Below are 20,759 nucleotides of genomic sequence, written 5' to 3'. Positions count from 1 at the left end.
ACCCTAGTGTCTATATAATGCCCAACAGACCATACTGAAGCAACACCAAAGAAAGAAGCGGAAGAAGAGAGAGAAGGATACATATAGCAACAATGCTGTCCGTCTTCCTCTTCCTTCTCCTCATCCTCCTGTCCGCCGCCGACGCCTCCGTCCAGGACTTCTGCGTCGGCGACATTTCCGCCTCTGACACCCCCGCAGGCTATCCTTGCAAGGACGTCTCTCATGTCACCACCAACGACTTCGTCTTCAAGGGTCTCGGTAAGGCGGGCAACACCTCAAACATCATCAAGGCCGCCGTGACCCCTGCTTTCGTCGGCCAGTTCCCTGGCGTCAACGGACTCGGCATCTCCGCCGCTCGGCTCGACCTTGCCCCTGGAGGCGTGGTCCCCCTCCACACCCACCCAGGTGGCTCTGAGCTGCTCGTCGTCACCCAAGGCATGATCCTCGCCGGCTTCATCTCCTCCGCGAACGGTGTCTACTACACTACGCTCCACAAGGGGGACACCATGGTCTTCCCACAAGGCCTGCTTCACTTCCAGGTAAACGCCGGGGGAGTCACCGCAGTGGCCATCGTGGCCTTCAGCAGCCCTAACCCTGGACTTCAGATAACGGCGTTCGCGCTCTTCGCCAACAGCTTGCCATCTGCGCTGGTGGAGATGGTCACCTTCCTCGACGACGCACAGGTGAAGAAGCTAAAAAAGGTGCTCGGAGGATCCGGTTAAGTTATTTGACGGTTTCCACCGTCATCGATATCTCTCTCTCTCTCTCTCTCGGAAGTGTCTGCGTCTGTTGTGATGGGTTTCGCGATTCGAGCGATTCCACCGTCTTCTTCTTGTATCGGGTCATGTTGTCGAAAAACTTTGGTTCTACCTATCATCACCCTATGACATGAGTGAATATTTATTTTGGTGGTGAAAGGTATCACCTGCTAAAAAATTTAATGGTTTATCGTAATGTTTTGAATTCATTTATCTTTCTTTTAAAAAAATAAGACATATTATCATAAATACTAAATTATTCTGCTAAAATTTTTAATGGTTTATCGTAATGTTTTGAATTCATTTATCTTTCTTTTAAAAAATAATACATATTATCATAAATACTAAATTATTCTGCTAAAAATTTTAATGGTTTATCGTAATGTTTTGAATTCGAATCCCGTCCTCATCATTTATCTTTTTAAAAAAATAAGACATATTATCATAAATACTAAATTATTCTTATTGAAACATGAACAAACAGCTTGGTTGCACTTGAAAGCGAAGACTGTGTCATATGCTAAGTTAAGATAGAAAGGAAAGAAAAAGCTTGGTTGTACTCTTTTGTTCTTTATTTATTATATTATTTCTTCTTTTTTTATGTTTAGTTAAATTATGTTTTTAATCATAATTTTTTTATCACTAAGTTTGTTGTTTTTGTCATGTTAATTTGATATCTATAATGATTTATTTTTTTAGATCTAAAAAAAAAAAAAAAAAACATGTTTTAGTTTTATGTTATTTTATGTTAGAAAGAAAGCAAAGATGAGGAAGCAAAATCTATTGGGACAGTATGGTGAAGCAATGAATGTAGCATATATCCATCCATGTGTGACTTTGAAGGAGCTTTTTTTTTTTTTTTTTTTTTTTTGACACATTGTGGTACAACAAGTAATTTAAAAGATATCAAGTCATATGTCAAAAAGAGATCCTTGTAAAATTTTACCTTGATGTTCAAGCAGGGAATAGTAGAAATATAGACCTAAAAAAGTAGAAATAATAAGATCAGATTTTTTACGATAAACTATCAAAAATCTTTATCAGCCAAGCTAGTATTCGATGCGAATATTCGAGTATTACTAACATCCTTTTCCATATTTGAAAAGTAAGTTTGGATACACATATTATTATTATTTTTTATTTTTTCAGGAAGATATCGACTAGAATGATTGGAGGCATTTTTCTCTGCCATTAGCTTCGTCTTTAGTAGATCACACCAACCAAGCTTATAAACATGTCTTGTTGATTAAGTTGCATCAATAGGATAAAAACATCTAAATCTCGAAGAACATATTTTATTTATGTCTTCCGATGTTTGATGAACAAGAGACTTGTCTTCTTCTTCTAAAGCATCAAATGTGTAAGATAACCTATAGCAAGTAGTCTCCTTGGTTAATCTTACTAATTGCATTTCCCAATCGTAGGGTTTTTTATTTGATGATTAAAACATAAATCTAAGAACAACATGGATATGCAACCGAGGCTATCAAATTTGGTTGGGCCAAACTGGGAATGTCAAACTTGTGCATGAGAACCTTTTAAGATGCCATTTGTTTTGATTCATCATTCCAAGGGGAAGACCCGACCAAAGTCAACGTGGGTTTGCAAGGCTTTGGGAATACGACTCGTAGGAACGTACGGTCGATGGATGATAGATCCACTCCATCCACCGATGCAAATCTCGCTTTCGCCAACTCGGCCGGGCTACATTTGTCGGACGGACGGACGAACGGAGGACTCGTCAGATACGCCACCCTAACCAAATCACATGGAACAAAGACGATAGATATCCACGAGTAGATTCTACAAACAAGAGGAATAAAGGGGGGGAAGGTGAAATAAGAAAATACGATCCGTAAATGCGATGATCATATCTACGTACGAAAATATGAATCTGCATCCCAGAAACAACCCATCTGTGTCGCAAACCCAACCTGCGCAGGTTACAGCTGTGAGATGGCTATCTGCTGGGGAGAAGTTTAGGGAGGAGGTCTCGGCCGCCCGTCCTGGCATTGTGGGATACAGCTGAGCAAGATCCATTTTGGTACGTGAAATCCCGGCTGGCAGAGGAACAAGTGCTGCGTTCTGTGGCGACAACCAGATGCGGGCACGTCAGCTGGGAACGGAGCCGCGCTCGGGACGAGACGAGTTGTTTGGCGTCGCGTAATTATAGCACGCAGCAGCCTGTAGCAGCAGGTCGTGGGGGGAGGAGAGGCCGAGTTGGCGGGACGTCAGCTCGTCGCCAGACTGTCATCTCTCATCTCTTTCTCTCCTCAAAACAATACTTGGATGATCCAGAGAGGGAGGAGGAAGAGGTGAGAAGAAGAAGAAGAAGAAGAAGAAGAAGAGAAGAGGAGGAGGAGCAGCCCCAGCAGCAGCAGCAGCAACCAAATTTCTCAAAGATGAGTCTTTTCGGCCTCGGAAACAGGTGCGTCGATCGTCCGTCATCCTTTCTTTTCTCTTCCCTTCCCATTTGTTGTTCTCCGTGTTCATGCGTTCATAGTCTTTCTCAATGGGAATGAATCTCTGTTCTTGGAGGATTGGCCGACAATGGATTGTCAAGTTGGTAATTTTTTTTTTATTGTGTACAAGGCTGATATGGTTCTTGTTCCTTTCGATTACTTCTGTTGTGGTTATTATGTATATATAATTGGAGATTATTTGAGCAGGAATCAGAAGACATTTCGGCCTAAAAAGAATGCTCCATCTGGAAATAAGGTAATAAAATCTTCTGTTTAGATGATTAACATTTTGATCGCAGCGTGCCACCCCACATCAAAGGATTGATGTTAGGTGCCATGTCTCATCTTTAACAAAGGAAATCACGTAAAAGTTCTTGATATGTAGAATTGTTTTCTCAGGGGCTGAACTGCCCTCATTTACTTGATAGGTGCGAGTAAAAGCACAACCCGGAAATCTAGAGAATGTTCACATAATCTTTTAATTCATTTCTTGTGCATCACATCAAATCCCCTTCTCCATTGATCCTATCTTTTGGCATCGTTGGCTGTCTCAATTTGTACAGGATGATACCATTTAGTGTATACATGTTCTAACGTATATGTATCTTCCTAGTGTTTGTGGTGTTAAGTTCAGACTAAAGTCAATTTGATGATTCAGGGATTATCCAAAGCAACATAGAGTACCGGTCGGTGTGCGGTTCAGATGCCCTGCATTGTGTATCTTTTCTTAGTTGTGTTTTTTATCAACCTCCTTTTTTTTTTTCTCATGTAATTTATTTGAAATTTATGAAACTGAAACTCCAACTAAAACCGAGAACGTGCCGACATTCTATCCGTAGAATGTTTTTATCCTTTTCATATTCTTGATGGTCCATTTCAGCTTGCTAATAATTTTATCAATTTACAGACCTAATGTTTTAGGTGTCAAAAAAAGAGCAGGATGTATAGGCCAAGAAACTCTTTGGACATAATTTATATCTTCTAATCAAGTGCTTAGACATCGAATTGCTCCGTAATGTCCTACTAGAGTTTTGTGTTTTCTTTGTTGCTTTCTTCACCGAAATATCCCGTTGCAGTCGATTTGTTTGATGGCTAGTTATCGTACTGATGACTCCAAACAATATCCACATCGTAAATATCTCCTCCCAAGACGAAGAACAACTCCTTAGATGACGTCCGGTAGTTCTCTGCTGCCAGCGCTACCTAAGAATTGACACATCTATTTGTTGTAGAGTTTATCTCCGTCGGTGTGAAGGTCGTCTCACTTTGGTGAGAACGGAAAATCTTGCTTGCAAAGCTGAAAAGGTTTTTTGTTCTACTTAATATCATGTACTGAAAAAAAGAAAACCTTCAATAGTTGACTCATTTTTATTTTTATTTTTTCAAATATTTGTTTGTTGATGATCTAAACTCTTATATGACTGAATGATAAGCACATAATTATTCTTTGGCATGGATGCATTCAAAGTTACATATTGCTAACTGGCTCGTATAGAATTTTTCCAAATTCTTCTGAGTTTCTTCTTATGTTTCCAAATAGGGTGCGCAACTCAAAAGACACATTGATGCTACTCTGGGGAGTGGGAACCTAAGGGAGGCTGTTCGGTTGCCGCCTGGAGAAGACATCAATGAATGGCTTGCTGTCAATAGTAAGTTCTGACTCTAAATGCTGTCTATACCTTTAGATGTTCCAAACCAATTATTTCTTCGAACCTTTTTCTATTGCTGCTCTTCGAGATTCATAACTCTGATACCCTGAAATCGTTTTTCTTTCAGCTGTTGACTTCTTCAATCAAGTAAATATATTGTACGGCACTCTCGCTGAATTTTGTACCCCAACCAGCTGCCCAACAATGTCAGCAGGACCAAAGTATTCTTCTGTTTATAAATCTTGATCAACTCTCTTTCTCATCCTACGTTATTCGCATTCTTCTTTGGATGTGCAAACAAAAAATAGAAGTTGATATCGTCAAATGCCCATTTTTTCCTACAGTTCAATCTGCTGATCGTATATTCTCGGCAGGTTCGAGTACAGGTGGGCTGATGGAGTTCAAATCAGAAAGCCAATTGAGGTTTCTGCACCAAAATATGTTGATTATTTGATGGACTGGATTGAAGCACAGCTAGATAATGAATCCATATTTCCCCAAAGGCTTGGTAGTGTATATGCTCTTCGGATGTAAATTGCTTTTCTTTTCATTGGTTTTCACTTCTAACCAACACTGGCTGCGCTTCAGGAGTTCCATTTCCTCCCAACTTCGGCGAAGTTGTAAAAACAATTTTTAAGCGTCTCTTTCGGGTATATGCTCATATATATCATTCACATTTCCAAAGAATCGTGAGTCTCAAGGAAGAAGCTCATCTCAACACCTGCTTCAAGCACTTCACCTTATTCACATGTGTAAGTTCCTTGTCTTGATCATATTGAAAATTAGTCCTAGAAGTACTTGTGAAAAAAATCTAAATATGAGGATCGATTGTCCTGAATATATCTTTTTCTGATCTTATTTTGTGTTTGGTACTTTTTATTCACAGAAACCATCAAAAATATTTTGGTCATTAGTTCCTACGATAGATATGAATTTGTCTTTTTTTTTCAATTTATTATTCATAGAAACCATCAAAACTTTTTCGGTCATTAGTTCCTGTGATAGATATGAATTTGTCTTCTTTTTTTTTTCCTCAATTTGTAACATTCAATTCAATACAAGCATGCATTCATGTATTACACACCCATGTTACATCTTAATGATATCAACATTATCTTCATCAATGATTAGAAAATCGGAAAGGCTCCAAGGCGGGATATTTATCTGCCTAGCAACAATGTATTACGACGATATTGTGGTTGTTGGAACTAATATGCATGTTTAAATGATTTCAGCCATATCAATTGCCTACATTCTCATTCCCTAGTATCTGCATTCTCGATTTAGTGATTACGCTACTCTAAGGCCACTACTAACTGTTTTCAGAATGTTTCCTTATCTGAATCCTTGATTTACTAATGTTAAAAAAAAAAGGGTCTCTTTCTATTGAGAATCTGAATGAATGAAGATAGAGAATTGTATATCAGATTGATAGTAGTAAGAATATGATAATACTAATTATGTGTTACAGTGTAACAAAACAGTACAAATGCATTAACTTTTGGTTCAACCTATGAAACCATGGACAATTTCTTGTTTAATGAAAAAGAACCTTTAGAGGTTATGCCACATCATTATGGTTTAGTCAGACAACTTAACCTCTGACTTTGGCCTCATGTATCTGCTTCTAATCTCAATGACAAAAATTACTATGGCCGACTCGTAGTAAGAAGTGTTAATGTATGAATCAAGTCGATACCATAACAACTAAATCTTAATTGCCGGAAGAGAAGGTTGCTCTAAAAGTCGATCAACCACAGAAACAATACTTGGTTGCAGTATGCACACAAATATCCATGAGTTGAAAATTGCAAATGCTCTAATTTCTTGCATTTATTTGTCTTTTTATGCAGGAATTTCGCCTGATTGATGAGGGAGAGCTCGCCCCTCTGCGAGATCTAATTGAATCCATTATCCAAGCACATTGAGAATATAAATAACCTGAAGTCATATCTTCTTTTCTCTTCTTCCTTGGATCGGATAGTAATTCTTCTTCATGTGGATGATTTTGTGGTGGGGGGAAAAAAAATTTCTCCTCTTCTCTTCTTCCTGGAATAGTGATTTTTTTTCATGTCGATGATGTTGTGGACAAAAAGAAGAAAATTTTCTCGGTAGTCTTCAAATGTTGTCTTCTACCAAATGCAATTCACTTCCAGAAAGAGTGGATGTGAACTTTCTCATGTTGTTTGATGCGAGAGTAATGCCATCATTGCGGTGCACAAAGCAAAATCAATAGTTTTAAGAGACTATGAAAACAATTTAACTTAGATATTGTGGATTGTGAACTTTTTATAAATAAATATTTTTGTGTCATTTAATATTTTTGATATTTTGAAGTTATTTTGGTACTTGAAATATGACATTATGTTTATCGATAACTAACATTTTATTAATGTATTTTATAATTTATTGTTTAGTATTTAAAATATGCTAATAATATTTTATTAGATGAATCATACATTGTTTTATTATTTTATTATTTTTAAATTTTAAATTGTTTATTTACTAACATATAAAATATAATATTACTTTGCGCCGGTTTAAAATCACAGGTTAGGCAAGATCTATTGAATAAAAATAAATAAATAAATGAAAATAAGAAAAATAAAACTTTGTTATTATATATTAAACAGAGTGAACTGAGGAATAATACCATGCAGGTGAAAAATAAATAGGGATTTTTCAGGGGAATCACCCATTTCTTTTTCTTCCTGAAAGGGTATTATTGTTGTTCTTCCTTAATTAAAGAAATATAGGCAACAAAACGAGTAACTTGTCGATGGAGAGAATAAATGTACCATAACTGAATGAAAAAGGAGAGCATTGGCATGTCTCTTCAGTGAGCACAACCTGTGAATAACAACAGCTCTTGTAAGTTGTAGGAACCATAAATCGAAGTTTTTGCTCCACAAATTAAATTTTAGATGAAAGGAAGAGGAAAACCAAACTATTTGAACAAATTTCAAAAGTGGAAATTTAATTTGATTTATTTATTTTTTTGATATGTAAGCATGTGCCGGTTTTCCTTTTGCTTATGTAACAAACTAAAAAGAATAATAACAATAATGACAAGAATATGTTGTGGCCCATCTCGGCGTAAATACTCGCTCCTAATGCTTCATTACCTTCATTATACCTTCTAATTATAACTCTTCTGTAATTCTTCCTTTTATTCAGGGTTGTAACTTCGATATAGAAATTCATTTGATGATGCATTGCTGTTCCGTCGTCAACAGAATGAGCTTGGCTTTCTTCGGAAACAAGAGCTCAGCAACTGCAACTGCTTTAAGACGATTCCCCTACGCTTGATCTGATCTTAGGAAGCAGGATCTCCTCGGCCTTACAGATGTGCCTGGAATCCCAGGTCTTGTTCACCCCTCTGGTGCTTTTCGCATATGCAGCCTGGTAGAGGGTTAGCGTAGAAGCACTCTTCCAACTTTGGAATTTCCCCGGGCTCCCTCATATATGGACCTCCAGTTTGGTACTCATGTAGTTTTTTCACCTTTGAACTGAATTTTTTCCAAGAAATATTCCCTTCATCAAACTCGTCGACAAGTTGTATAAAGTTCAACCTGTGATACATATACCGATTTTAAATAGGCAACCTATATATCAGAAAAACTGACGGGATGAGAAAAAAAGATAAGAGAAAGAGGAGATATGTGATCATAAAGATAAATGATACCTATGATTATGTTCAACAAGTGAAATGAAAAGAAATTAAAAATATAATGGTATCATGATCATTTCAAAAAGGCATTAAAATATAATGGTGTCTTGATCATATCAAAAAACAGGATAATAGGATACTGAGAATGAACAGAGTGAAATTATAAATGTGAAAGACCAGCATGTGGCAAATTCCTTGTACATGCAGAACATGAAACAACTCTACTGTTTGAGAAAGAGAACTTTGTAACATTAATGTAAGGTAAACCATAAAATGTAGATGACATCCTGCCATACAAACATCATGAAAAATAATCTAAAGAAATCCATTGTTTATGTTATATGCAGATCTTCGTAATTCAGGAATTGCATAAACACAAAATTTTTAAATTTTTGTTCAAAACATGCACTCCTCCAAAAAGCACACTGATCAAATTACCACCAACTCTGTTGCTCATCCAATTTGCTAGTAAGTTGCTTGCAATAGAATATCTAAAATGTGAATTGAGGATGATGTATCTATTACCTGTCTGGGCTGATGGTTTTTCTGAAGTTCTCAAAACGCCTGTGACCCTGAACAGCCTTAGCCATGTTTCCATCATAGGTGTAAAGGAAAACATCACTCTCAAGAGCAACAACATAGTCCAATCCAGCGAGCATGTTTTGGTGATTCCTTAATGGCGTAAGTTCTTCTTCTGACGATAATGTTGCATGGGAGAAAATATTTGGGAAGTCATCTATCAAATACTGCATACTGCCATTTCCATAAGCTTCACCAGCAACCAAATATATTCTTGTGTTTGATGGGAATCCTAATGCTTTAAGGAATAGGGCAGTCTCCCTTGGCGTCAAAGGGCAGCCACCCAGCTTCCGTTTCTCAGTTCCATTGATCTCCTTCTCTTTCCAATGGCTTACTCCATAACGCATTTGTCGAAGTTCATCCCCTTCTTGAAGAGTCAAATTGTGACTGCAACCAGTAAATGCCAACATGTCCTTTTCATATCTGCCAAAGATTAAAGAGACTCGCATCAAAATTCAAGGAAACAACTAGGCTCACATTCATGTAGAGGATTTACTAAATTCTCCATTCACATCTATTTTGACTTTCACAGATGCTACAATACAGACAGTTCACATCAGCAGATGATGTCCCCTGAATAACATTTTACAGGAAGAAAGCTCAATGCATGGACAGAGCAACTAAATAATCTGCAGAATAATTAGGTAGCCAAACTGGATTCCTTTTACTCGATTTAGAACGTAGTGGCAAGAATCTCAAATGTTCCAATAAGTACACTAGAGAGCTACTTATATCTCCAAATTACTTAGTCCTCGGAAGTAGAACACAACTGTTGACCAGAAGAACTTGTAATACAATATTAGTGAATCAAAAACTGTGAAGGATGAATGTAAGATTACATATGAATGAGCTTATCGCAAGAAGCAAAAAGGATAGCACCAATTACAGTGAAATTCTGACAAAGTCCATAATACACAAGGATGAGAAATGATAAGCACAAAAAGCCTCTTAGGTTGGTTACACAGGTCAAGGACAAAGCACAGACAGAAGTATATATAGATTGTGTAAAATGACTGAGAAGATTGTGTTGACCGTGTGAAACTTCAACAACAACTGCATGAGGGTGCATAAAGCTGCATTCAGATTGATGAGCAATATACTCACTCAAAGTATACTGCAATTTGAAAGCATTACTACTTACGCATTTTTGGTAGAGTCTATTTCATTTCACCACCTGTTGAATAATCCAGAACACTCATCAACTTGGCATCTCACCTACCATACAAAATACAGTTCCTCTGCCCATAACACTTTAAAAAATACCATAAAAAACTCTTGATATTTCATGTTTATGATATGATGAAAATATTAACCGGATAAACACCTATGTGGCACTGGAATTGGGCCACTAAAGCAAAGTTCAAAGAAGAGTAATTAGAATCTTTTTTATATAGTGCCCACATAGTTCATGTTCACACCATACGTGTTTTATGTTGAGACCACATCCATATTACATAGACAGTAGGCATTTGGAACATGCATAGCTCATGTTTAGAAACAGGAGAAATACATCGACTACAGTTAGCACAAAACCAGCAAAAACTTGATGCTAAATCATTAGTGATTCCAAGCTTACATTTTGCTTTTGCAGCCTTCCCATGACATTATGCTATGTAAGAAATGGCAGTTTTTCTCTTTGAGAAGGAACTTAGGTGAGTAACAGCAGCTCTTCTCCTCCACAGAAGGATCATAGGTGTGTTAGTGTTGAATGTTGAATTATGAACATATAAAATTAAAGTAGGCTAAACCAAAAGCGAATGTTTCATGAATAAAAACTGAGAAATTTTTGTACTCGTGATTTCTCACAACCAAGGTTTGCAATTCTACCCGGGCACCAGTTTGATACAAGCAGTATTTAACGGTGTAACAGCCTACAGGTATGCGGACCAGAGTAAACCGGATGATACATCTAGTCAGGACTTATCCCCCAATTTAGGGCCTCCACCAGCCAATAACCTTTATTTTATATACATACTAGCATAACGACACACGGTAAATTGGTACATTAGGTCATATTAAAAACTTTGCTCACAATCAGATTAGAATATGATTAAGCCTTTTATTTTATATACACTTTCAATTGCTAGAAAAATATTCCCACCAAAACATAGAAGAATGATAGTGTTTCCACATGTATGGTTTCTTAAATATGATCAATATACTAATGTGCATAACCAACAGCACCTAATCTAATTAAATAGCATTTAATATCATAATAGTTTGATTTTCTTTATGTGGACTATCGTTTAAAGAGCATACATTTAGAATATTCCAAATTAACTCATAAATTCATTGAAAATAGGAAAAAAAAGAAGTTTTAACATATAAGAAGATATTTAATAACTAATCTGGCATCAAGTATGCATATGATTCAGTTCAGTTCAATATACAAATTTTGCATGGGAATGGAAAAAGAAAAAGAAGATACAAGTCCACTGGTCATTAGAAGCAGTCACTGAAGACTAGAAAATTAAACTGAATCAGAATTTCAAAAAGCAATGTATATACAGAAGAACAAGGATTAAGAAAGAGTGAAGAAGATCAGTGCAAAATGTGGAAGTATCCTCCCATATGGATCCTATGTTCTTGCATCGTGGAATTAGGAAGATTTGTTAAGGTTGTCAAGAAACGGAGAGAAACCTTCATGTATATTGCAAGAAAGAGAACTGAAACTTCTGCTTACCCAAAATTGCTAAATTCATGTCATTAGAAATGGTAAAAAACTTGCCTTAAATGGAGAGCAAGATATGGACTTCCACCTTTGCGCATTCTCGAAATTAAGGTGGCTCCAAGTTCCTCAATTGTGGATGAATATTTGAGTGCTCTGTAGTTGACACGACATCTCAATTTTTGGATAGAGCTTGGAAGTCCATTATTTGCAAGTCGAGAATCTGTATGAGTGAAATATATAACTTTGTGTCGTTTCAGAAGTGGGAGAATCTCTGATTTATAGTAATTGACCTGCAGAAATATAAGTAAAATAATCCAGTTATGTTTTCCATGTGATGAAATAATAATGATCTTTCTTGCTCAAGAACCAATACAACCTTGGACCAAGATATTGGAGTTTTCATAAACGGTTCAATCTTTGCATAGGAAGCTGATAATGTTTCAACTATATGCACTTCATCCTTGAGGGTCTCAATGAAATGCTTCCAATCAAAAAGATCCTTGAAACCACTAGAAATTTAAGAAGCAAATTATGAGACTTAATGTACAGTGAAAACACTGAAAGCAATTGCTAAAATATTTACCAGCAGCATCAACCAGTAATAATAACAAACCTATCATCTGCCCAGTAGGAGTTATGGTCAAGCGAAGGAAGAACAAGTGCCGCCTTCACAATCTTTGCAACAGCAACCATATCACAGATCTGCATTCTAGAAAACAAACACATAAGTTTGGCTGCATGGCCTTTCACAAGTCCAATTGAACTGGTAGAGATGTAATCAGACCCCAAATCTCATCTGATTCAAACCTCCATTTGCATTTATTAGAATGTAGCCATTTATTTTCGCATCCATCTCTGCGAAGCAATTACAACTTTTAATAACTCATTGATGAGAAAATAAAATCACAGAAAAATGTAAGTGAACAAAACAGACATTCATCAATATATTAGGCCAAGATATAAATAAAAAAAATTAAGCTTACTCTTCTTTTTTGTATGGTCAATACACTGGCTGAAGTTTTCACTGTTTGGCTTGGCCCATATACCTGAGTACTGTGTACAGGGAAACAATTTACGGTTAACTAACTTATAGCCCATTAGGCAAAGTACAGAAGATGAACTGCTGTGAAATGTAACTTGCCACTGCACTATTTTCACTGGAACCGCTGCTTGATGTGATAGTCATCAGTGTTCGCTCACTATCACTTGCATCCCTATACCTGTGGGTATTAGTTATCTGAACTTCTGAACTAGCAGATTGAGTGCCAGAGAGATCCTAGTAATCATAAGATTTAATTATAAGTACCATATATTTGTTTACTCTCAGCATATCGTTTCAGTAACTTCTCATTGCAACTTTAAGTACAGAGAGAATCAATGATATATAAAAATTGAAGTAGCAAGAACAACAATCCACATGCATGGATTAACAGAGGTCACAAAAACTACAATAATTATGACAACTGACAAGATCACAACTATGCTATCAGATGGTAAGCTCTTCATGGTTCAAAACATGATCTGGGGAATTTGACATACATTACAATATCAATAATTTAAACAGGGACTCTCAGAGTGAAAGAAATGAGATGCATTGGCTCTCATGGATTTCCAAGTTGTTAAAATTTCAATCATGGTTCTCGTAATCGGTTCAAACATTTCAAATTATCAGTCAAAGTTGAAGCATTGGCCAGTTTGGGATGGTTATGTCAACTAGCAGAAGTTCAAGTTTCTCCTGACCTGCTTCAAAAATACAAAGACAAAAGAGTAAGTACTCTGATTCAAGCAGATTAGTGCAATGCTGCTATTTATAGGCATTAGGATTTTAAACACCAGTGAGTTCATTGAGAATTGTGACTGAACAAGCTGAACTAATTATGCCATTTGTTCTATTATTACCTTTTGATGTTAGGAACTGTTCCTAGAATTTCAGTTTTCATAGCTTTTCTGAACTTTTCTTCTGAGGCTTTCCAAAAATCAAACAAAAACCAAGACCCAATGAAAGAAGACCTTTAGATCAAGAGCATCAATGAGTTTCTAACCACAAGTAACTAATTAAAAATCCTTGGATAATGATAGATCTTGTATTCTAGTATAGATATTGTGGTGTTTTATAGGTTAAAAGTGGTGTTTGGCATATGTGCATTTGTGACATGTACCATGGTCACCTTTTTGGTAAGATGTTGGAGGCAAACTAAGTGACCTTCCGTTGGCCTTAACTATCTCACTTTATAGTCTGAGAAAGGGAAGATACCGTATAGCTGCTTACAGATAAGAGTCTGGGACATGACTCTAGTGAGCTTGAGTAATAATAGGAGGAAACCCTTTGGATACACACATGACAATCGGACCTAGCTGAGGGTGTGTCTGCATGCCGGAGTTCACAGACTATGTTTTTTATGATTTTTTTTTTCTGTTTTTTCTGTTTTATCTAAAGAAACCCTTTAGATATACCTCAATCCTTATGATTTTTATTCTATAACAACTATTTGAGATTAAGAAATTTGACAGGAGCATTAATATTTCAAGTAATATTTACTTCAAACATTCAAATTTGCAATCTAACTGGTGCTTTCATCTCATTAATTGGGTTAAATAACATTTTGCAGTTTTCAGTGGGAAGTTCTCCAAGTCTTTTTAACTACCTCTGCTTTTTAATCCCCGGTCATTGCTCTCTTTGGTGCTTTCTTTCTATATGGTCTGAGATGATAATATCTTGAGTCCATGCTGAGGTAGTAGAACCACCAGAGTGCAAGCAGGCATGCTGTATCTTGGAGGATGGTAGTCCTGAAAGCCCATGTTCAAAGGGTGGTCTAAATTACTCTCAAGGAGTACACCAAGCACAACCCTAGAAACCTACTTCTTCAGGTTGATTGAATGTCTCGTCTCGGTCATTTACCTTGGACATTCCTTGCATTAAGCATAGATTTTAACCAATTCCAACCTGATATATGAAAGAAGTGTACTGACTCGACAAAAGTAGTTGAGTCGGTGATCCAAGGATTAAAAGTCAATACATCATATGTTGCATCATTTTCCAGATCTGTCAAATCAACTGAAGAATCAATAGCTACTGTCGCTGCAACAACCATTCTTTGTACACAGTAAATTTCAATAGAACAAAAGCCAACCTATATTAAGTAAATAATTTCCTAAACAGATAATAAATAGCAATGCTAGAATTACTCCTGATTTTATAGAAGGCTACACAAAAACAATCAACTTTTAAGCTAATATGATGGTAGACTATCAGAACAGCACATAAGAATCTGAATTTGCATCCAAGATCGTTCATAGAGGAAAAAGAAGAAAAAGAAAAAAAGAAGCTTCATCAAATGCTTGGATACGGTTATCGAAGGATACATCCTTTAAGCTATACCGGCATTAACAAAGACATTAATGATTAGGTCACGAAGAGAAAAGATTTGCTGCCAGAACCACAATAGTCTCGTTGAAATGGTAAAGAGTGGAAGATCACCTGATAATTCCTTTCTTTCTCAGCTGTTTGCAGCCAAAACCACCCGCCTGCGAAGATCTTCACGGCCCCAAGCACCATGCAAAGACTACAAAAAGCAAAGAACAAGAAATTCGCGACCTTCTTCCTGACGCGCAAGCCCGTCTCCGTTGCGCCCAGCTGCTTCTTTCCCAGAATGGGTACACCGAGCCGGAACCGCAGGTTCTGGTGGTGAACGGCGGCCCCACCGCCATGCAATTTCTCTCCCGCCGCCGCCGCGGCCGACGCAACCGGAGACTCCGATGCCTCCCCCAAGGGACTCCCGGGGTTTTCGGCGGACGCCGTCCTTGGGGAGTTGATCTGGAATTCGATCTCGCCGCTTCCGGTGGTGCGCTTGAAGGAGTGAGTCCGCCGAGTCATGGATCCGGTGTAGCGGGGGCTGTTGACGACTTGGTGATGGTGGTTGTGGGAGGCGCCATCGCCGTGATTGTTGTTGCCGCCGTTGTGGTGGTGGTGGAGATGGTGGAAGTGAGGTTGGTATCCCATGAGAGAAGAGACGAGACGAGACAACACAAAAGCGATTTTCGAGGGATAGGATTGTCGATTGGGGTTCGGAAATAGGGTTTACAGGTATCTTTCTAGTTTAGAGGCTGGGGAAGAATCGGATCGCCATGAATGGGGCACGCGGAGCTCGTTTCCGGGCATGCACCGGCAACCTTTATGGAAAGTGTTGAGATGCCGGTGGAGGTCGGAATCGGACACAACAGTCGGGAGAATAACGAGCGTTGCCACTCCATACTTTTTCGTGACGGAAATGCCCTCATCGGTTGGTTTCAATACCTTTAATGATCTCACGCCAGTTTTAGAAGATAATTACCCGAATTTGATTTGCTGCACCATCTCATTCTATTACTGAATCATGAGGTTGTGGGTAATTAAAATTGTCGGTAAATTCCAATTAGTGGACAGTTGAATAAGAAATAAGCGGCGGTTATTGAAACCGAGTGGGTTGGTGGTTGGACCGATGGTCAATGGTCGAAGTGGTATCCTAGTCAGTCAAACCACATATCTCGTATAATATTTTTTTTCGTTCTTCTCCTTTCCACTATATACCTTTTTTACTTTCCCCCACTCTTCTATGTTAGATTTTATTTTTAAAAAAAATTATATGTTAGATTTATAATTGAGATTTTATTTATACTCTAAAAACATTTGACAAGTGAGACTGATACACCAATATCAAACCAATGACATGTATTTATTAGATTCATAGAACTAATGTTCTTAGAAAACAATAAATCCTAATATAGAGAAAACAGAAGAAACAAAATCTTAAAAGCTAAGATTTGATTATTTTATAAATACCCTATATATCACTAGATTTTGGTGAAAAAATATATATATAAAAAATACATTGAATGTCTCTCAGTTGTCCTCTAGTGAATGTTCACTACAGAGAAAGTGAATAAAAAAATGATAATTTTTTTAAATTTACCAAAACTTGTCATATATTTATTTACCTATCCAACCTTCGCTGGCTGTGCCTTCTGGTCGAGAGACTGCAATCAGCCTACAGAACATAACCTTGCACTGCGAAGATATTGAATAACTGGAAAATTAATTTCAGTGTCAAGGAATTAAATATTTCAAAAGAGGCCTCCGTTTCACTACGCGACCACTGAGAATTCTTGGTCGATCGTAATCTGTCAAATCCTACCGAGTACATAAAGTCAATAACCTTGCACCACGTAGCACATTTAAATGATTCGGAATGTGGCTTCTGCTTCATTTTGATGGCTTCTGAGAATTGCAGCGCTTGGACTTTGGTCTCTAGTACAATTAATGACTTGGACAATTCACTGTAGGAGCCAATCTTAAGATGTTTAATTAGTTACAGGGAAAAAATTCCAAGAGAAATAGCAAACCTTAATTGCACATACCAGGTTCCGAGACCGACATCAAAGGCTTGCCACACAAAAGACCACCAAACTTGAAAGGTGGCATTGAGAGAATTTGAGCATCTTGAAAATAATTATATGATTTTTGTCAACCATAACATGAAAAATTTTGTATTGTTCAGCCTCAGGGGTCTGATTAAGAAATACTTGATCTCTTGCGTATTTTTTAAACGCCTCTAACAAATGAAGAAAAGGCAGCTATGCCCAAAGCAAGGTCAATCCAAAGAACAGAACAAGGGCCAGGCCGAAACACAAACCTGCAATTACTGCAAATGCCTGAAACGGATGGATGGAGAACAGTAGTAATTAGTCTCGGAAAACTAAAGAGTGAACTTGAGGAACGTGCGTCTAAGTTTGAATCTTCATCTCACCTGTTCCTTTGATTCGAACTTGAACTTGACTGTGAACCAGGATAGTCCTCGGTCAACAAAAGGAGCTAATGCAAGAGCCCTTCAAGCAAATAACACAAAGTTAGGTCCATGAATTAAAGAATCTAACTCCATATGGCATTGTTTTAGTAGATCTAGAAACATGGCAGACGACCAGGAAATCCAGATAATATTGTAATAAACTAGTATCAAAACAAATTAGATGCTCAATTATCCCTTGTTACAGTGAGTCAAGATGCATCCAAACCAAAGTTCTCAATATCGTACTGTACCGATATACTGATCGGCTATCGGTATGGTAGCTGTACTACCGACACATGGTACACTAAATGTATCACTTATACCGGTCTTCTATCGGACCGGTACATACCGCTCGTACCAAACGGTACGATACGGTATTGCAAACCATTATCCAAACAGTATGTCTTTTTCTTATTGGACATATAGATAGGGCCTAACAAGCAAGTTAACCTATCACATCCATCATTTATATTGGAAAGATATGATAGTTCTTCAGATACCGCAGGCAAGATCATCATACCCTCCTGCACGTACAATCTTGGTGACTTGGCTCCCAGCCCAGATCGTCGCCAGCAGTTTCAGGAACCTGTATTCAGGATATAGTGCCAACAGTATTTGAGCATGCTTACACCAAAAGCAGAAGAACATAATTAATCACCTTTCAACTGCTGCAGCATAGCCCATTTTTCCAGGTGCCGGGGCAATATAAAACCTACCAAGTGAAGCAACTCCAGTAGGTCAGCTCCTCCAAAATCTTCTACAAATAGAAATCTCATAAAGAGAAGCAACTTCTTTAAAAAAAGGTACATCTGTTGAGTGGACATGGATCCTGTTCATTCTGGAGAAGCTACGCATACTGAAGTTATAGGATATATGAGGGTCACTACCCTTATATCAACCAATTAATAAAACTTCTTTCATGTAATAGAAAAAGCAACTCATACAATTAGATTATATGCAGAAAATACCGATAATTGTTCCCATCTATAAGTGGGCTTGTTCCTAGACAAATAAGTACGCAAAAAGAGAGTCGAATGAAAAGCCTCCTCGGAAGAAAGATGTAGTCAATTTAGTTCTGCAACCTGGTAATCCTAACAAAAACATCTATATTTTTTATTTCCTAAGTCGACTGTTAGTGTTCTCTCTTAAACATAAGCACAAAGTGGGTGTTGGCAGATTGAAATTATGTACATTAATTCTATGACAAAAGCATCTAGATCCTTCTTATTAGACAAAATGACGAATAGTTGAAATATTTCTAAAGAGTACAGAAATGTAAGTGCACAATGAGCAGCCAACAATGACTTAAAACTTATAGTTTGCTGCATCACAATTCCTTTTATATGGAGTTTTACATCATAATTACACAATATACTTTAAAAGTAGAGTTCATTGAAAATTCACTTCTGCAGCACATAGTCTATTTTAGGCAAAACTTCTTGCTACAATATGGAAATACTTCAGTAGAAGTATTCCAGGCTATGTTTGAGCTATCAATTTCCAGAATCTGATTGATAATATTTTCATGAGGATAAAAAAAAAAACTTCACGCCTAGACAACTAAAGAAACCAACAGTTATTTTACAAGCCTTTCATTTGAGAAAAGCATCATGGCAAACTAGGAGAGATATTTCCAAGCAGATTGAAGATTTCCTGAAATGATATAGGTACAATACCAAGCTATCTTATTTAACTAACATCTATGTATGAATCTATCAATCCTAGGAAAACTCAAGTTCATTACTCAAAAGACACTCAAGTCATCGAAATCGCTGTCATCATAGCTAAAGATTGCATATATCCTGCCAAAACAGGTTGAATTAGTTTACTATATTTGGAAAGATGGAAAAAAACATGATTACTTTTTCAACAAAACACATATTTCAAGCACATTTTTAACTGTTTAAGGGTATCGAAAGGAAGCTATGGAAATTAAAAGGTACTTTCAACCCACCAAACCAGTAAAAATGTTGTGAAATAGTATACAGTATTAAGTAGCCCATAGGACAGTACTCCTGCAACTCCATATCTCTTTAACCTCTGCAGTAGCCTTCAAAACAAATACCATAGTCAAACAAAAACAGAAAACTTTTACATCAACAATTTGAAAGATGAAAGTCATATATTTTAAATACTTCACAGAAGCAGAATTTTCCATCCAACAAAAGAACAGGTGATAAATTGTGCTTTGTCAGAAAAAAAAAAAAAACTAGTATAGAAATGCTGTGATTAAAACGATCTTAATTTTCTCTGAAGTTTCATACCAATAGTAAGAAAAGCAAAAATATCATCTTGGAGAAGGGGGTCTGGGAGCGACCACAGGTTCCACTCCAAGAAAACTGTGCTCTAAAATAAGCTTTAATTGAATTTTCATTAAAAAAATTTCTGAAATGTACTGTATTTTCCCCGGTAGGTTCTTTAGTTAAACACATGATATCTCCCTGATTGTCATCCTTAATTCTTGTAGAGTAGATTCTCTGGGATAAATTACAATCATTTTAAAAATAAAAAGCAGTTATGCAGAATGAACATGGAATTAATATATGGTCATGTCAAGGAAAAAAAAATCTTTCACCGATCTTTCATAAACAAATCACATTGATAAACTATCATCTCATTAATTGTCTACCAATGTTCTACCGGCCTCCCACTTAACATTGTTCCTTTTCTTCTTGAAATTTCATTATCCTAACAGAATACTATCTCACATAATGTTGTCAAGAGGAACAACAAAATAAAATCTTCAAACACATTAAGATGTCAAATGTTCAAAGAATGTCTCCACATAATACATACCATTGTACGTGTTACAAGACTAAAACAAAGATTAGAAGCTTAGAAGCCATCGATTTCTCAAAATTTTGATGGTGCAAAAGTAAATTACTCATTTGGTGAAAATGCTTTTAACGATTTCTTCCCGTTCTTTCTATCTGAAAACGAAAATATTATCATAAGTTCCAACCAAAATAGAAGAAATAAGACTCCCAAAGCATGTGACAAGACAAAATTACCACGGATATCAGAAGACAGTTCCTTCACATCCCCAGCACGAGCGTCCTCCACCTATAAGAAAGATTAATAGGGTAAGAGCCGCTGAAAATACCTAAAGGTCCACCAAATTCGATGTATTAAAGCTTTCCAGTAACCT

The 20,759-nt window shown here is 37.0% G+C and overlaps 4 protein-coding genes across 5 annotated transcripts in view; 2 read left to right on the top strand and 2 right to left on the bottom strand.

Moving 5' to 3' along the window:
- Positions 1-36: 36 nt before the first annotated feature.
- Positions 37-967, top strand: LOC135623119 (germin-like protein 8-14). The gene has a single exon (XM_065125682.1). The coding sequence runs from the start codon at positions 93-95 to the stop codon at positions 720-722; it is 630 nt and encodes a 209-aa protein (XP_064981754.1). The 5' UTR covers positions 37-92; the 3' UTR covers positions 723-967.
- Positions 968-2,587: 1,620 nt separating this feature from the next.
- LOC135623118 (MOB kinase activator-like 1A) lies at positions 2,588-7,336 on the top strand. Its single transcript, XM_065125681.1, has 7 exons — positions 2,588-3,186; positions 3,428-3,476; positions 4,761-4,869; positions 4,997-5,090; positions 5,244-5,377; positions 5,458-5,621; positions 6,723-7,336. Exons 1-7 carry the CDS (start codon positions 3,161-3,163, stop codon positions 6,795-6,797), a joined length of 651 nt encoding a protein of 216 aa, XP_064981753.1. The 5' UTR covers positions 2,588-3,160; the 3' UTR covers positions 6,798-7,336.
- A 129-nt stretch (positions 7,337-7,465) lies between these two features.
- Positions 7,466-16,001, bottom strand: LOC103998051 (O-fucosyltransferase 35). Of its 2 annotated transcripts, XR_010491274.1 has the most exons (10): positions 15,268-16,001; positions 12,931-13,065; positions 12,773-12,842; positions 12,574-12,644; positions 12,403-12,491; positions 12,166-12,298; positions 11,847-12,079; positions 9,065-9,541; positions 7,995-8,441; positions 7,466-7,719 (listed from the first exon to the last, which is right to left on the bottom strand). XR_010491274.1 is itself a non-coding variant. In XM_009419426.3 (9 exons), the coding sequence occupies exons 1-9, from the start codon at positions 15,787-15,789 to the stop codon at positions 8,210-8,212; spliced, it is 1,962 nt and encodes a 653-aa protein (XP_009417701.2). In that variant the 5' UTR covers positions 15,790-16,001; the 3' UTR covers positions 7,828-8,209. The 2 variants fall into 2 exon arrangements, 1 of the variants encoding a protein (XP_009417701.2); XM_009419426.3 differs by lacking the exon at positions 7,466-7,719 and having other exon boundaries at positions 7,828-8,441.
- A 1,254-nt stretch (positions 16,002-17,255) lies between these two features.
- LOC135623117 (uncharacterized) overlaps positions 17,256-20,759 on the bottom strand; it is a 3,856-nt gene continuing 352 nt past the window's right edge. Inside the window, exons 2-9 of the mRNA XM_065125679.1 lie at positions 20,758-20,759; positions 20,623-20,674; positions 20,496-20,541; positions 19,566-19,661; positions 18,270-18,323; positions 18,132-18,197; positions 17,573-17,651; positions 17,256-17,477 (exon numbers count right to left, since the gene is read on the bottom strand). The exon at positions 20,758-20,759 is cut by the window's right edge and continues 136 nt beyond it. Of these exons, the coding sequence (XP_064981751.1) occupies positions 17,400-17,477; positions 17,573-17,651; positions 18,132-18,197; positions 18,270-18,323; positions 19,566-19,661; positions 20,496-20,541; positions 20,623-20,674; positions 20,758-20,759 (473 nt within the window). The 3' untranslated portion in view covers positions 17,256-17,399. The remainder of the gene's footprint in view (positions 17,478-17,572; positions 17,652-18,131; positions 18,198-18,269; positions 18,324-19,565; positions 19,662-20,495; positions 20,542-20,622; positions 20,675-20,757) is intronic.

Source organism: Musa acuminata, chromosome BXJ2-9 (assembly GCF_036884655.1).
Source record: "Musa acuminata AAA Group cultivar baxijiao chromosome BXJ2-9, Cavendish_Baxijiao_AAA, whole genome shotgun sequence".
NCBI lineage: Eukaryota > Viridiplantae > Streptophyta > Magnoliopsida > Zingiberales > Musaceae > Musa > Musa acuminata.
Note: the sequence above shows the minus strand (reverse complement) of the source record. Positions and strands in the feature narration are given on the sequence as shown.

Coding starts and splice junctions, on each gene's coding strand:
- LOC103998051 (XM_009419426.3), bottom strand. CDS start 15,789: ATGGGATACCAACCTCACTTCCACCATCTCCACCACCACCACAACGGC. Junction 12,843..12,930: donor CCAGTGAAAATAGTGCAGTG/GCAAGTTACATT, acceptor CCCTGTACACAG/TACTCAGGTATATGGGCCAA. Junction 12,299..12,402: donor TCCTACTGGGCAGATGATAG/GTTTGTTATTAT, acceptor TTAAATTTCTAG/TGGTTTCAAGGATCTTTTTG.
- LOC135623119 (XM_065125682.1), top strand. CDS start 93: ATGCTGTCCGTCTTCCTCTTCCTTCTCCTCATCCTCCTGTCCGCCGCC.
- LOC135623118 (XM_065125681.1), top strand. CDS start 3,161: ATGAGTCTTTTCGGCCTCGGAAACAG. Junction 3,187..3,427: donor CTTTTCGGCCTCGGAAACAG/GTGCGTCGATCG, acceptor TTATTTGAGCAG/GAATCAGAAGACATTTCGGC. Junction 5,378..5,457: donor CATATTTCCCCAAAGGCTTG/GTAGTGTATATG, acceptor GCTGCGCTTCAG/GAGTTCCATTTCCTCCCAAC.